Source organism: Mixophyes fleayi, chromosome 3 (genome assembly GCF_038048845.1).
Source record: "Mixophyes fleayi isolate aMixFle1 chromosome 3, aMixFle1.hap1, whole genome shotgun sequence".
Taxonomy (NCBI): domain Eukaryota; kingdom Metazoa; phylum Chordata; class Amphibia; order Anura; family Limnodynastidae; genus Mixophyes; species Mixophyes fleayi.
This window is the reverse complement of record NC_134404.1, coordinates 117,952,426-117,969,873: the sequence shown is the minus strand read 5'-3', so window position 1 is coordinate 117,969,873 and position 17,448 is coordinate 117,952,426. Positions and strand designations below refer to the sequence as shown.

Here is a 17,448-nt window from a genome sequence, read left to right as displayed (position 1 = left end):
AAATAAGTTTAAACGCCAGTTTCCAAAGAAAATCCCCCAAAAATTCCAAATAAAAGTCCAAATAAAGTTCTTCAAATAAGATTCCCTTGAAGCAGTCTCCAACATAGGATGAGAAAATGATTCCTTCTTTGCAGTAGCAATCAATTAGTGCTCCAATGAAACATTAAAAATATAAACAATATATACTGCAAATAAGTTTTTAAGAAAATATTCCAGTCCACCAAATATATTAAGTGTGTGTCACACACAATACCCACTCTCCGTCGTGAATGCACTCGCATTGGGGTTTTCCCAAACTAGCTTTACATTGATTACATCTGGTGATGTGGACAGAGCATACAATCCTGTTGAGCTGTTTTCAGTGGTAGATGGGAATATTTTCTTAAAAATATTATTGCACAAAGTGTTTTCTGGTAGTAGCGAGATATCCATGTCAAGCAAGGACCACCAGTTTCTGCACAATGGTCTATATAATATATTTTACCATCTGTTTTTTGCAGCAGAAATACAATGACCTTAGCTCCAGCTTCAAGATGTTTGACTCCTCCGTCTACAATGGGACAAACTTACTGTTCAGAGATGTCACAACAGAACTCAGGATGATCTCTAATCAGACATATCAAGCCTGGCTCGGAGATGAATTTCTGCAAGCAATGACAGGAATAGACTGTGACCCTGACAGTAAAGACATGTCATTTATATCTCATACTGATCAAGAGTGGGGGATTCCTCTTTCAGCTATTGTAAAAAAAAAACTATTTTAATTTATGTATCCCCTTGTCACTGTGTAGGGTAGGGTGCAAAGGCTACACAGTGCATCTCCTTCTCAAGCCCTGGCTAGCTGATGGGCATGGGTGTAAATGACTAGGGGGTCCCTGCACATGCAGGTGTTTCTTTGTAAGTAGTGGGACACAGGTTATGTCACTTTATGGTGCAGTGCACTGAAAGTAAGAATAATTTGGGCGCCAGATCATCTCAATGACAAACTGAACTCTTTATTTACACTCCTCTACCTCCAACACGATAATAATAATGGTTGCAGCAATACAGAAATATATAGAGCTCTTTACTCTCTCCAGCACAGTTCTTACACTGCTGGTGTTGTCACAGTAGTTTCCAGGTTCTCCTGGACACAGTAGTAGTTCCACAACTACTCACAGTTCAGCCTCTGTTTCCAGTATACACAGCAGGAATCACAGTGTAGCTTTCAGCTTTGCAAGCAGAGGTAAATTTCCTTGGGGTATAACACTCTTCTCTAGTGTTCTCTCTGCCCCTCTCTGGGTTTCCCGCAACTCCACAACTGCCTCTCTTTGCTACAACCCTCTCTCCAGGGGTCTCTGCTCTTACCTCCCTTACTGTATGCATGCTGCCACTTGCAGCAATGACCCCTTCTCTTCAGGGGTCTCTGCTCTGGGGACTCTCTCCCTATTCAGGGCACATATTCCTTGCCCTGGCGCAGTCACTGCGCTCGCACTCCCAGGCAATGCCGAGGGAGTCTGGATGGTCCCCAGCTTCTCACATCATCTCCCTTCTTCCTCAGTCTGTCTCTCCTCTCTCTGCACTCCTACTTTATCCTCCTTCTCTTTTTCCCCCCCTTTTTACAGCCCCTCCTTCTCCCCAGTCACTAGCAGCCTCGGCTGGGTTGTCACCATAGCAACCCACCTAAGTCACTGGGTGCATTGTTCCTTAAAATGCCACTGGGGGGCATTACACGTATACAACCATATAATGTGGACTCAAATTTATATATCTATATCTATAACTATAACTACACACACACACACATATATATATATATATATATATATATATATATATATATATATATATATGATTATATACATACACACGACCCACGCATATCAAGTACAGAGTTTTTTGAAAACTTGTAAATAGCTGTTTTTCTTATATGAGGTCAGTGGTGAAAGGAGTGGTCAAAACAGATATCCAAAGCATAATATATAATTTGATATGAATTTAGCAAATTTATAGTATAATTCTTCCCATAAAGGGCAAATGTCTATTTCCTTAACATCCTGCATATTACCCAATCTGTACACTGTATAATACTGATCTACATTTGTAAAATAGCATCATTACTAATTGTAGGTAAGGTTTCATCTGATTTAAAAATACACGATGATCAACGTTGCTTAGAATGTATGTTAATGTTTAAGCACAACTTTAAGGAGGGTATAGGTTTGATTTGCTTCCTGTAATTTGTGCTGTTTTCTTTGTTAGAATACATTTTAGAAATTGTGGAATGGCAATTCTTATGTCTGATTATCTTACTCCTGCAAGTATATTTACTAAACTGCGGGTTTTAAAAATTTTGATGTTGCCTATAGCAACCAGATTCAAGTTATTTATTTAGTACATTCTACAGAATGGCAGCTAGAATCTGATTGGTTGTTATAGGCAACATCTCTACTTTTTCAAACCCACAGTTTAGTAAGTATACCCCCTGGTCTCAATGGTGTGTTACTTTCAAAGGCTTTTTCCATGTATTTTGCTTGTCCACATGTACTCATCATAGAGTTAAGACATGTTAAGTGCCTCAGTATCATTGGTTCAATCAGCATTCACAAGAGATGTATTTCAACCATAATAGAGCAGAAATAATAACAATCATTTCACATCTGACTTGAAACCAGTTTAGGGCTATCAGTTAATGTTGTAAGAATCCTAACTTGTGTTCGAATATTATCTTTAGAACTACCAAAATCCTTCCGATGGTGCAGCATAAGCACAGAAGAAGTGTGGAAATGTGCTGATATGGCTGTCGCATTTTATAACAAGACTTTGTTCCCATCAATCCAGTGTGTCTCTGCTGGAAGCCATGAAGAGTGTATGAAACTGATTCAGGTTAGAATGAAACATATTTAGCCAGTCATATCTAACAGGTGGCTCTCTGGCTGTTGTTGACATTCAAATGAAGCCATAGCCAGTCTCTTGGTGCATACTGCTGCTATGATTCACTGTACATCCCTTCTCTGTATTCTCCATACAGCAAAAACAGGTTGATGCAGTAACACTGGATGGAGGTGACATTTTCACAGCTGGAAAGACATATGGCCTCGTGCCAGCTGCTGCAGAGAGTTATTCTGGTAAGTTATTCTGGTAAGTGACAAGGAGAAATTCTTTATTTTTTCTTAACCTCAGCTACATAAAAATGCATTGCTTTGTAAAGATTCAGTTATAATACAAATGTCTCTAACCTATTACCAAGGGCGCAGGGTGTGCAGTCCATATAGGGACCTGCGTCATCCTCTTGACTTTTGGGTCCTTTACATGCAGAATTCCCCAAATCACTTTAGCTGCGTCTGTGCGACTTAACCTGCACCTCTTCCATCACCAATGTCATGACCCAACCGACACTTTTTTGGTCACTTTTCTTTTCGCTTTTTGTCGGGTGGGGCAAACATTACTTTCACACAGGCCAAATACATTCATAAACGGTCCCGAACAAATGACCCCACAATTTTTACTATGAATAGAGCCAGGAACTTACACACACAAGCAAATTCTCATTCTGACTGAGTTAAACTAATTTTTGCAATGTTCTTCATACTACTAAATTACATACATTTCCATCAACAGTTTCTTCACGTTAAGTTTTTTTCAAGAGCAGGGCCAGATGGATATTTAGGCACATAATGGTGCCTTAGCCATATAACACCGGCCAATGAGTCCATAGCTCCTCATATTTAAAGTAAAACATTTGTAAACTGCTTATATTTTCATTACCCTTTTGGCAATAATCATGGCAGTTTCAGTTACAACTTTACTAGCTGTTACTGCAACTCCCTCTGTTGTATTCATCCTATGCATTACCCAATGGCACAGATCCCTCCTCTGTAAGCCTCTCTAAGTACTGGCATTCTGAATGACTCATCACAGTGTTCTACTCTGATTTCTAAAGTGGAGGCAGAGAAGAGATGGAGGGGAGATGGAAGGATACAGGTAGAGATGAGCGTAGTCACAGCACGATCCACAAGTCCAGGTTCACAGCGGAACAGACTGTTTCCCAGATGTGCACATTTCTGCTGGCACAATCTTCGAGTTATGCTTTTGCTTATCAATGCCACAGAATGGCATTTCACGCTGTATTTGTAAATTTGTATTTATAGTCTATGAAAAGAGCTGGGGGTGGTGGGCAGTTCATTTTCACACTTACTGAGGAAAAATTTGAATTTTTTTATCTTATGTTTTTCACAAAGCAGATTTACATCATTGGTTTTGCCATCACAGGGTTAGTGAACATTTTTTCCATTTTTAGAGAAAAAAAAAGTTTTCAATTACATATTTTCTGGGAAGATAATTGTATATACATTGTAAAAATAAACACCCTTGTTTCTGATTGTGCGCTTTACTGGATGTAACTGTTTTCTGTTCTCTGCATTCTTGTAGAAAGTGATTCCTCAGATAACTATTATTCTGTGGCACTGGTTCATAAAAACCCTCTTGATGCATTTACCTTTAATGAGCTGAAGGGCAGAAAATCCTGTCATACTGGCTACATGCGGACAGCCGGATGGAATATCCCAGTAGGTGTGCTGACTAGGAAGGGTTTGATCAGACCAGACGGTTGTAATATTGCCAAGGGTGAGTGTACAGAAATTTACTGCAATAAATTGTCATAAAATATTGTCATTGATAACTTTCCCAACTTTAACCTTCTTTCTATGCCACAGGCCAAGCTTCAAAATAACAAAACAGCATAACGTTTACTTGTACCTTTGCACCCAGATAGATAGTAACCCGTTCTTTCTTTAGACATTTTGGGACTTATTTAGAAGTGGACATACATTTTCATTTTTTTATCAAAATGTGCATGCACACCTCCATATATACATTTTTGCACATCTTTGACATAATTGCGACACAACTAGATGTGGACGCATCCTCGGATATGCATTTTATGTGGTGTATCTCTTGCAGGAGCTGGATTGTAGGTGCAATCATACACATTGATGATAACTATCAGCAGCACTAGCTAGCCATTTCTGATTGGCTGATGGTGTATCAACCCCTTCAGTTTATTGTACTAAATTCACGGCAGCTATATTACATGAAGTTGTTGTTATCAATTTACTTAATTGACATTTCCGTTTGGAATAGTACAGGAACAAATATTGCCATTTGACTTTTAAAGGGGAAAACAGGTGTTTGTATTTAATTTAATTTATACTTGTGTTTGTATTTAATTATATTTTAAATGAAAATGTGACTTCCTCATTTATTAATCTCTTGTGTATAGGACACTGTATTACATTATTATACCCTTGTAAAGCTGCGTCTTTATGCTGTCTCTCACAATTATATGCCTGACATAACAAAGCTACTGTTTTACAGCTGGACCCATCTTGAGATACATCTGAATGAACATACTCACACAAATTTAGTACTTTTAGTTGTTTGTGTCCACCTTCCTCTTTTTTTTTTTTTTTTTTTAATTGTTAATCATATTGTAATCATATTTTATTGATTTTTTTTTATTACTGATACCTGTGAAAAGAAATTTGTGAAAATGCCAAAAGTTAATTTTTCCGGAAATATATGTTATATGGTGTTCATGTCAAATATCTAAGCTTAATATCTTACTCAGTTTGCTAGAAATCAGTCTGCTATAAAAAGGGCTTCTTTTGAGTCCTATCTGTCTGATTTGACCCCCTAATTATATTACAGCATGCCAGACGCCTGTATATTGTCCAGTCCACTCCCTTACATATTAATCCCCTCACTAATACATGGAGCTTGCAATCAGTTCTAGACTGTTGCCAGCTCTCAGGTGTGTTAATGCTGATACCTGTTTACTTTCCTTCCTACACTTGTTTTTTATTATTTTGCACCACAACTGATCTGTGACTGATAAACATGTTGTTCTCTCTTTATATCATAGGTGTTAGTGACTTTTTCTCTGCAAGCTGCGTGCCGGGAGCAAATGGTAAAGAGTTCCCATCTAAACTTTGCCAACTCTGTAAGGGTGATGGGTCTGGAAAATACAAATGTGAAAACAACAGCAATGAAGAATACTATGGCTATTCGGGGGCTTTTAGGTAAAGAATAGAATAGGAAAATAATGCTTCATTCTGACATATGTAACATATAAGTTTATTTTCTATATTTTTTAGAAAAAAACAAGACCTTCCTTCACCTAGTAATAAACATAGATAACATTGTGACGGTGCAGTCAGGTTATTACCTTGACAGAATCAGACTGATGGGATGTCATATTGTGCTGCAGTACTGAAAGCTATTATACTGCAGGAACACAAATGTACTTTAAATAAGGGGAGGGCTGGCAAATTTTAGCCCGGGAGGCAAGACTCGACTCAGAAGACAATTTTAAAGGAAAAAAAATTGAGGTCGCCCAGTGATCCAGCCCAAGATAGCCCACTATGGACCGGCCCGGGGGGTGGATGCCCCCTGCCCCCCAGCCCAGCCTGCCCCTGCTTTATATAGACACTGTCTGATAAGGAAGATATGTAAATATCATACAAATCAGGGTCTATATTTTAAATGAGTAGATTAAAGCACTATGAGGCTTTGCAGAATGTAAGAAAAAATAGCAGCTTTCAATTGTTGTACTTTACACTAGCAAAAGTAACCCGGTCACTGCGATGAATCACTTAAATCACATTGTGTAGAAGCCATTGACAGATAAAGTGCAGGCACCACATTATCAGTTACACTGCACAAAGACCCATTGGCAGTCCCATTACATACCTGTCCCATTGTGGGGCAGTACTGATATTTCACAGACTGTCTGTGTTGCAAAGGTGCAGTGTATTGGCAGAAATAGACATGTCAGACCACAGCATAGCTTGATATGCCCTTATTTTCCAATTGGGAACACTGGCAGGTTTATCATTACAATGACAGCCCATTGGCAGCAACACTGCACATAGACGTCACTGGCAGCCACAACTCACACGGTAGGACACATTTATTAACATTGCATTTAAAAGCAACATTTGCACTAAACCATAGCAACCAACACCTCCATTGTCTAATTTGCACTAGACAGAGGAAAGAGAATTGATGATTGATTGCTGCGGTTCAGTGCAAATTTTACAGCTACAGTAATAGAAATGTTGATCCTTTGTGGAATGTTGTGACCTTGTGGCTACTGACAAACCCCATTCCTAGTCCAATTGCACAAATACATATCTCCCAAAATTTGGAGGAGGTGTGTCCAGTACATGGTATGTCTTCTGGCTTGCAGTTTGCTTCAGCATTCTGAAGGTGTACCGAAAGATGGTTACATGATTTCATTAGTTTAAAGAGGTTACAGGAAACCTCCCAAAGGTAAAGAAATTGTCAGGCTTCGAAGAGCGCTGTGGACTAAAGATGCTCAGAAACCACTAACTGGTATTAGCGCCACTGAACCAGGAGGGGCAGAGTCTAACGTACCCCTGGTGTTCACCAGGGACCCCCGCAAGGAGGTTTGGGCTTAGCTGCACAGAGTACGCAGATCACGGTTCTCCTAGACAATTACCAGAATAGTGACAAAGAGTAGTCAGAACGGTCCAGGTCAGAACCAAACTGGAGCAGACGGTACCAAAGGGAGATTCACAGAGAAGTCAGACAGGCCGAGGTCACAAGGATAGGACTAATAGTGAAATCCAGAAGAATGGTGGACAAGCCAGGGTCAGAACAGAGCAAATAGGCACAATCCTGAAGAGAAGTCAGGGAAAGCCGGGTCAGAACCAAACCAGGAGCAGGAACATATAATAATGCTGGAGAACAGGAGACCTGATACTCTAGCACCCTAATGTTGCCAGAGACGTTTTTAAATAGATGCAGCCGAGGTGTGAAAGGAGGAGGAGAGGGGTGGTCAGGCAGGCTGACTGCCAAAACAAGAAAGTGTTCAGTTGCCTAGAAACGAGACGTGCCAGTGTGCATGCGCCCGACGACACAAGGACGGCTGGGGATGCTGCGTGCCTGTTGCTTAGCAGCAGGACGGAAATATCAGACGGCCGTCCCCGCTTCATAGAGGAACAGCTGGAACAGCGCCTGACAGAGAAATGTGGAATAGTGCTTACATAAATGTAGCTTAATTTTAAAATATATGACCTACTAAGTGTACTCTCAGCAAAACTTTAATCCTTAAGAAGCCACATATGTACACACTATGTTCACTAAATTATATTATATTTTGTGTACAGCCATAAAGATTGTTTGGAAGATACTTTTAGAAGGCTCTCCAGGAATCACAGCCCAATGTCTGGTCACAGCCTTTACCAGTCTTTCTAGAAAAAAAAATTGGAATGTTGGATGGAAACTCTCTGCACAGGGCATTCCGCTACTTTTACATCTGTATTGTCTTTAACATAATTCATTTGCTCTATCTGAAGACAGAGAGCCTGAGTCATTAAGGAGAGCAAAGAAAAAAAAAAAGGAGAAACTCTGCACCTTGGCAAAACCATGTTGCAAATTTAAAATGTAAATTTAAAATGTGGGGACAGATTTATAGGGAATATTCTAGATCAACTTTAAATTTCAATGTAAAAATAAAGCTATTAAGTATCTAACATGAAAAGCAGCCCGTATATTCCATACATGCAAAATAATAAACTAATTTGCACCCCTTGCATTTTAACATAGTTTGTTCAGGACCAGAGCCTCTCTGTAGGGGTTTGCTGGGTCTCCTCTATTGCTGGTGTCCCAAAGTTTTGTGAATGCAGACAGCTTCTTAAGCCTCATGGTCACATGTACAAAAGCACCAATGACACAGTGTCCTCTATTTAAGTCCCATAATGGGTCAGTTATATGCCATAGCACCATTTAAGGTACACGGTTGCTCTCGCTCTCAGGAGACACCTCCACAAACTAGAAGTGGGCCTAGGTGCAAAAGTGTAAATCTCCTATCACCAACCTCCTACTCCTTCAGAAACACCCGCTTACAAAATTCAGCTTTTTCATTTTTCTCCCTGACATATTGCTCAGCTTAGCCTCCACTGTATGTTACACTAATCCTGCGAGTGAGCAATACCTTTATTACATGGGTCACTTTGTGCATTTGAATTTTTTTGTTTTTACATTGGACAAAGTGCACCTGAAATGCGCTGTTCCTCTGAGGTGCAACTGTAAGGTAAAAAATGTGTCACATTAAATGTATAGGACAAGATCCAATCTCCTTTAGCGCAAAAATGTTATTGTTTTTGCAGATGATGAAGGCTGCGCACCCTTCTGCAAAGCAAGGAAAATGTACCCTTTCCCTCCTTTACTTGCAATAATGTTGCTCTGTAAAATGAAATCTAATTTCTTCACTCCTTTGCACAGATGCATCATTGCCTCTACTCTGTACTTCACAATAAACACCCTCACTCTGCTCTACTCCTACAGACCTGTGTTCCTCCACAAAATTAATCTAAATCCATATGTTTGGCAGAAATCTAGCTGCCCCTCTACAAAACAAGGAACACATCTCCAGCAAAGATGATTTTGTGTTGTACCATGTTGCATGTCATATATTAGATTAGACCCTTTTAGCTTCCTTAGACAGCAACCTCAAGCTGTCTCCTCATACTGCAGGAACACATCAGCAAACTGATGACCATAACTTGCTTATGTTCTCTACTATGTCATTGTTCTACTCATAGAACTCCTGAAAATGAATATTCTCTATCTGTGTGTTATTCCAGGTGTTTAGTAGAAGGAGGAGAAGTGGCGTTTGTGAAGCACACAACAGTTTTTGAAAACTCTGACGGTATTTGTCCCAATATATATTTATTTTTGTGTAAACAATTGTAGTTATCAGAAAAGTAGAGGGGGGGGGGGAATTATAGCTGTCATTTTAGAGACACCCTTAGAAAAAGTAATTTAATCTTTTATGTTAGGGACATCTTATTCATATCACATGACTTGTTAAAGGCAATTTCCAACCATCTGAGTCACATTAATTATCTAGTTATATTTTTACTTTTACTGTATGTATTACTATTGTATTAGGTGTTCATGTACGCTATTCATTTCATACAATAAGATACAAATACATCTTCTTATATTCAGAAAGGAAACGCAATTATAACAAAACCAATGAAAATATAAGAAAATCACGAACAGCATTAAACAGTTGTGTTTAATTCAGCATATGATGGAGTCATAGAAGTCTAGTAGTGTGGATGTATTGGTGTCATACTGATTTACCAGAATGAACAATTGCATATCTTTGCAGTCACATCAATAGAAAGTTGATACAGACACATTACACATTACAATTGTTTTGTAAATCAGACCTAAGTAAACAAACAAGAGATTGTTTCAGTTACAGTACAATTCTCATCTGACAGAACAGAAATAAATCTGCATTGTATGCACAATGTAGAACAGCTGTAGGATGCTTGGCACTGATTTTATTGAATCTATTGCAACATATACATTGTAGATCCTTTAACAATGCCATAACAAATGATAGGATTGAATGAAAGGAACGTGTGTAGCCATTTAAAAACTAGTAAGGATCGCAATGGTATATATGCCCTGCCTGATTGTGTGTTCTTTAGGAAACAACACAGCGGAATGGGCAAAGAAGTTAATATCTAGTGACTTCCAGTTGCTGTGCCCAAATGGTGCCAGGGCAGAAGTGATTCAATATAGAGACTGTAACTGGGGACAGGTCCCTGCCCATGCGGTTATGGTTCATCCAGATACTAATATACACGCATTATTCGGCCTTCTGGACACGGCGCAGGTAACTATTATAAGCAGAAACAATCTTTGAACAATCACTGTTAATATTAATATTAAGTCAATCTTGTGTGTTTTATACTGTTACTGTAATCAATTAACCATGTTACTTCTTAATGTGAGCAATTTAGTGTGTTGTAGCTATGGGAGCTATAGTTCTGAAGAACGTTTGTAGTTGAGTGGTAGTTATAGCCCTGACTGTTACAGTGACTGGTATAACTACATTAGAGAAAGAGGGACAGTTGTTCAAGTTTGTGACTGTACCCATGGTCCTTGGGTGCTTGGGCACCACGTACTGAATCACATAAGGAACCAGGCCACTGTAATATAGAAATATCAATGTAGAAATAGGTCATCAGCCATGGAGTTTCCTTACAATATCATGAGAGTCATCTTATCATCAGCTACACAAGAGAAGCTTCAAGGAAGACATTGAGTCACTGCTCTCCATACATCACAGGGGAGGAAAGTGCCTGAAAAATGTGTGCAAGACTATTGTTGACGCCACAGATAGTGCCATTGTAATAGACCCCATTCATTCCATTATGCTGCTAGCCTGCCAGTTGTTGTAATCATATACCAGGCTACATCGCTGTAGCAGTTGTGCCAGCAACCTGTGCCATCATCGGATAATACTTGTTCTATGTTTGCTGCTTCTGCAAGTTCCAAAAGCCAGGATTTCAGTGAATAAACAGACATAAGGCCGGTATTATCCTATCATAGTGCTAGTTACTAGGACCTCTGCAGCAGAATCTGGCCTTATCTGTGTTGTTAATGAGCAGCAGGAGTGAGATGAGATTCTATGGTGTGTAACTGGGGGCTGCATATGAACTGAACAACTGGACACTCACTGACTTACCTATCGCTACTAGACAAACTTGGAGACAGGCTCTGTTTTGTAGTGCAGTACGTCCATGTGAGGAGGCTAATAATAGTGTTGTATAAATTATCTGTAGAAATATCTTAATGCAAATAAACCAAGCCTTATTTTTACTCTCAAAAACACTAGGACGCTATAGAAACACCCCAGCATCATCATTAGTCTGCAGTCATGCAACTAGATGAATGAGCTTTTGGTCCTAATGCAGCGTGCAATCTGCATAATGAGGCTGGTGATGTAAACAGCATTAATTATGGTGCTATTATAAAAGGGAAGAAAACAAATTGAATACAGTGAAATATGTTTATCTCCAGTCTAGCTTTCTGTTCAGTAAACTACATAACTGTATTTCACAAAATACTTGTCACAAAGGGATACTTGATGGATTTTAACTAGCCGGTATTTATGTAACTGAAATTGGAGGTGTGGAGTCTCTCACAGTCTAAGCACTGGGGCGCTCCCAGCCGGAAGAGACAGGTGGATATCCCCGAGCAGGAAGAGAACTGCGGGGATGGCGCCTGACAATACTATCTGGAATAAAAATATTTAAAACCGACATAAGGATGTGTCAGGATTGATATGTGACTGTCATACAACACAAATGGATAACTTAGTTCCTGATTTTTCTATTCATCCACTTGGCACTAGCTACTGAACTTATGGTGAGATATTAAGTCATAAATTAATCTCTGGAGATACTGCACTGAGTTGTGCAGTATGTGTCACCCTGACCTGCTAGCCCTGTAAAGGTCAGAATTGATCTGACAAGGTGTAGAGCCAGGCCATAGCCATGTGTCTGAGGTCATCAGAAGAGGCGGAAGTGGTGAGGAGCATTTGTGGGCAGCTCCATAGCCAGCCACTTGGTCTGGTGCCAAATGACTGAATATGAAGAACATTTGTCATATATCTGAATGATAAGTAGTTAGTTTAAACGTCTGGATTGTACTGCACCATCCTAGCGTTAGTTTGTTAGATTAATCATTTCTTTTCTGCCAACAATTTATTGTTCTTTTTAAAACTGTTTATTTTACTTTACAGAACTATTATGGGAGTGATATTAACTCGGAGTTTAAAATGTTTGACTCTTCATTATATTCTAAAAAAGATCTGATTTTTAAGGACTCTACCTATAAGATTGTTCCTGTGAAAGAGAAGAAAACGTATGAACAGTGGCTAGGTAGACATTACATTGAATCCTTGGAGGGTTTGCAGTGTTCCTCTAGTAAAGGTAAGAAATATTTATGTTCTTATCACAACTGTACGTTTTGCATTCATTATGTATGTATGTATATGTGTATATATATATATATATAAAAACATAAACTATAAATGAGCTGGAGGGCAGTGTCCTATCTACCATGGATGCAGGGTGTTCAGCACACACAGAACAATACAGACATGGACGTTGCTCTATCAGTTTATAGGTTCACAGCAGGTGATAGAAAGGGGAGAGGATATCTAGAACAGAGACAGAAAAAACCCCCAGCATACTGATGTGAACCAGTAAATTAGCTGATATTTTACTTATACATACATTAGAAGGAGTCTCAATTACAACCATATATAAAAATATGATAAGGCGCCCGCCACTTCATAACGCCCCTGCTAATAGAGTGGTCCTAACTTTAAACAATGAGAGTCCGTATTTTGGGTCACATATTCATGTGTTTTTGTACAGAGAGCTAACATACTTGGAGGTACCACAAGAGCCTCCAAAATGGCAATAGAAGGACCAGCACTTCAGCTACTGATCCCATATATGCCTCCCAAACAACAATACAGAAATGGAAGCTGCTCAATCAATTGCAAATGGGCCCATTAGTCAGGGGGGCTCTATGAGAGCCCTTTGACATGTAGGCTCATCTCCACCTAATGCGTTTCTGCATCACAATGGAATCCCCACATGTGATGCAGCAGCACCCTGTTATTAATATGCATGGAGCGCGCCGTGTGACCGCATCGGCATACGCCCTGCTTCCAGTCTGTCATGCACTGGGAGCCATGGCATCACGCTATCAAGTGCAAGGACCCAGGTCTTCTACTGTAGGGAGAGAAGTGGGAGGGATAGGATGAGACAGGGGGTTTGGGATATGTATGATTAAGCAAGTTATAATAAATTCCTTTTTGGAAAATGTTGACTGCATCTGGCAGTAACTCCTATTTGCATCAGTCTCCACTTTAGAAATAAGAACTGAGGGCTGGAATAAGACAGAAGGCAATTTAAAAGCTTTAGATGTATCTTTAGCTGGATTATTCTCTGGAGTTTAATAGTTAACTATGGGAGTATGCCCATCTGGTGTTATAGGAGAGGGGGAGACAGAGGCTATAAGTGGGATGGGAGGAGAGTTAATCAGTCTCTGCAGTTCTGGACGTTGCCCACCCACCCTCCCTGGTTGTTGGCTCTTGGTAGCATGAGGGAACTAATAGATGCTGATCAGGTTGGGGCTCAGTTATTGGTGGTTGACAAGGCTGTCCGTGAGCCTGGATGGAGAGTGGCCGGAAAACGCAGTACAGTCGACGGCCAATGGTTTGGGCGCACATTTACGGTATTGGGCAAGATGAACCCGCCTCTCTTCGAGTGAATCGGCTATAGTCTCGGTACGGGTACTGCCCCTGTGGGTTGCCCTGTGATTGCTTTCCGTCTAGCCCAGAGGATGGGCGGGTTCTGTAAAACCAGGATGCAGTGTAGATATGTGCTGCCAGGGTGTGATTGGTTGGTCCCCCACTAGAACCCAGGGGTTTGATTGGTTGTCCCCCAGTTGATGAGGTCCCAATGGTTAATGCTGGGACAGTTGGGTTTTGCCTGGCAGACGTCGGACTGACTGCTCTATTCTCCACCACCATATTTAAATAAATCATTTAAATTTGCCACACTCAGGTCTCGTGTTGTTATTTAAGGTTATAGTTAAATAAGAGTAAGAAGGTAAAGGAGGTCAAGATATCAGCCATAAGCCCTTTATGGATTCATATACCACTATGCACAGCCCTGAAGTGGTATTGGGAATGGGGAAGGGAGTGGCTCAGCGCTTCACAATGTAACTCCTTTGCGCGCACTCTGTCCTTCTGTAACAATTCTTCATTCACAAATGTCGGGTGTTATGGGAGGGGTAAGGGAAGCACTAATCTTGCACACAGGTCAACTACCTTCTGAAAAGGCCCCTGCTGGAAGCATTGTAGATGGGGCAAATGGTAAAAGTTTTCCCTAGTTTTAAAGATGTCTCGGGGGCTTTAAATCACAATAAAGGTGCTTATTTGCCACCACATATGAGGTAGCAATATTCAGTACTGCAGTGAACTTTGTTTGCTAATTCAAGACGCATAACATAAAGCAAGCGCACTGTCGGTCTATCACATATATATATCCCTGTGTCCATCCGTCCATCACGGTCCAAGAGTTATTAAATTGTTAACACCGGGATAGATTTTATTTATATATAATACTGTATGTAAAATGAAAAACTAGGCCTAACATATAGTTTATCATTTTGATCCTAAATGTAATTGTTCGTAATAGAGCTCTTGTAATTTAATCAAATAATTATATAAATGAAAAGGATATATTGTTAAATTGACATTATTTTCACTTTCTTGCCCCTACAGATATAACTACAGCGAATGCTCTCTTATTGCTAATTAGCAACATCCTACTAATTAAGTTTTGTGCATAATTACCAACTACTGAGACATCAAGATGCCTTTGGAAATTGTAGTGCTGCAAACATGAACAAGTGTTTTCTTTCCATTGAAGACAAGGATTCTGTAAATAATGAATGTACAATGTGTATCTGTCTTGTAATCTCTTCCAACTTACCCCAGTGTACATCAATGTGATCTCAGTTCACCTCTGTCTTTTAAAGAAAACAAAATGGGAATCTGGCATGTTTACATATATAAATATGTACATTTTCTTTATGGCGCAGAAGCCAAGTTGCTTCACATCATTTTGCTATAGATAATAGTTATATGTAAGAATTGAATCACCTAACAGCTGTGCTTGGAGTAGCCTGTTCCATAGCACAGTATAATTACATAAAGCCATCTACAACTATAAATTAACTATTTACTCCTTGCAGTCAGTGAAATAGTAATAACCATCCCTGGTGGTCTCTGTGATCCATGGAAACACTTACTCCTGGCGATTGCCATGTCACTACATTTTAGAAGCTGCAATTAGAATTACAATGTTATATCCTGCCCCGGAGAATAGTCCAAGCCATGCACAAAGGGGAGGAGTGTCACAATGCAAATAAAAGTGAGTTTACATTGAGAGATGCTAATGTGATCAATGAACCATGGGGGTACCAGAGTTAAATCCGACAATTTCACTATATACTCGCCAGAGGTAGTACTTGATTTTCAGTTTTAGGTGAAGGAACGAAGGACAGTATTATATTAAAAACCCCACTCACAGTAGGAAACATTTGCTGATTGGGTGATGTCTCCACAAGCAATCAGGACTACTTACCATTATCTACTAGAACACTCATTCTCCCTACATGTCACTTTCTGTTACCTCGTATCAGAAACTCTGCTGTATAGGGGAGAAATGTCTTGGTAGATTTTCTGATTTCATACAAGTAATGATGGTTCCACTTTCCAAAACAATTTATGCAGAGTAAAAAGCATTTTATTAAATAAGTACTCTGCTTCCTTCCCAGTCTAGAAGTTGTATTAGGGTTGTATTACTCTAGAAGAGGAAATTACATAAATTCAGTAGCACCTACAATGATTTGTTTTGTATGTATTTGGTTTGACTCGTTGTTCTGCAAGTGCATTTTATTCAAACAATTGACAGTCTGGGCAGCAGCAGATTTGCTCCTCTAATTCTATGCACTGGGGCCATGTCAGAGGCATCATGGGTAGAATATGTGCTAAGACGACACATCTTTATTTCACCAACAACCTTCTGCGTTATTATTTGATAAGGATTCCACCTGTTTTACTTTCAATGCAGTCATCTCTCACTATCCAGAAATGCTTTGTATGCCAGGACGCACCAGTATGTAGATTGTGGCCGGAATATACAATCTCTTAATGCTCAGTATGGATTTGTTGTGCTTACTGTTCTTATTATCCTTGAGTTGTATGGTGCCACAGGGCTCAGTCATTGGGGCAATCATCAGCAACAGACAAGATGGAAAAAGTAGACATTTGTGGAATAAAAGCCCCTCCTGTTAGTTGGTTATGGAATGGGTTAAACGTTTAGCAGCACAATGTGTAACATGTTGATGTTTTATGTCTGTGTGCAGTGAGGCTGGTGGATAAAGCTGTAACAACTGCACTGCACATTGACATGAGAATAGCAATATGTTTGGAAGCTCATTTGGGTAGGGCCATCTTTACCTTCTATTTTAATGTCATGGTAAGTAACTTGTTTGTAACTGATCCCCTGAATGTACATCACTGCATTAAATATTGGCACTTTTTAAATAAAGGATAAAAAGAACAATTTCATGCTTCTAAAGCATACATGCCAACTTTTATTTATTTTTTTTATCTCCAGGAGATCCCGGAAGTGGGGTGTGGTGGGAGGGTGGAATAGGGCGGGTTGCGGTTAATCACGTCACTTTGGCGCCGCCCCCACAATGAAATCGTCATTTTGATCGGGGGGTTTTGATAAAATTACATGATTCCCTGCGAATCGCATCATTGAGGCTCACATCCTGGCCACTTCACTATGAAGTGGACAGGATGCAGGAGAATTGCCTGCTCTCCCGGGAGTCTAGAAGACCTACCCGGATATCGGGAGTCTCCCAGAATGTTGGTAAGTATGTTCTTAAGATCATAATATTTTTCATAGATTCCACATCACGCTTTCTACATACCTTCAGAGGTCAAAAGGACCATGGCCTACAAGGGAAACAGTGGCAGAA

General features: G+C 39.8%; 1 protein-coding gene across 2 annotated transcripts in view; it reads left to right on the top strand.

Moving 5' to 3' along the window:
* The window catches only part of MELTF (melanotransferrin), a 49,044-nt gene extending 33,597 nt beyond the window's left edge, over positions 1-15,447 (top strand). The window contains exons 8-16 of one of the 2 annotated variants that reach the window (XM_075202241.1): positions 504-681; positions 2,714-2,865; positions 3,011-3,107; positions 4,411-4,605; positions 5,903-6,059; positions 9,651-9,715; positions 10,512-10,699; positions 12,614-12,803; positions 15,176-15,447. In XM_075202241.1, coding sequence (XP_075058342.1) covers positions 504-681; positions 2,714-2,865; positions 3,011-3,107; positions 4,411-4,605; positions 5,903-6,059; positions 9,651-9,715; positions 10,512-10,699; positions 12,614-12,803; positions 15,176-15,243 — 1,290 coding nt within the window. In that variant the 3' untranslated portion in view covers positions 15,244-15,447. Of the gene's footprint in view, positions 1-500; positions 682-2,713; positions 2,866-3,010; positions 3,108-4,410; positions 4,606-5,902; positions 6,060-9,650; positions 9,716-10,511; positions 10,700-12,613; positions 12,804-15,175 lie in introns of both variants that reach the window. The other variant, XM_075202239.1, reaches the window with a different exon arrangement.
* Positions 15,448-17,448: the final 2,001 nt, after the last annotated feature.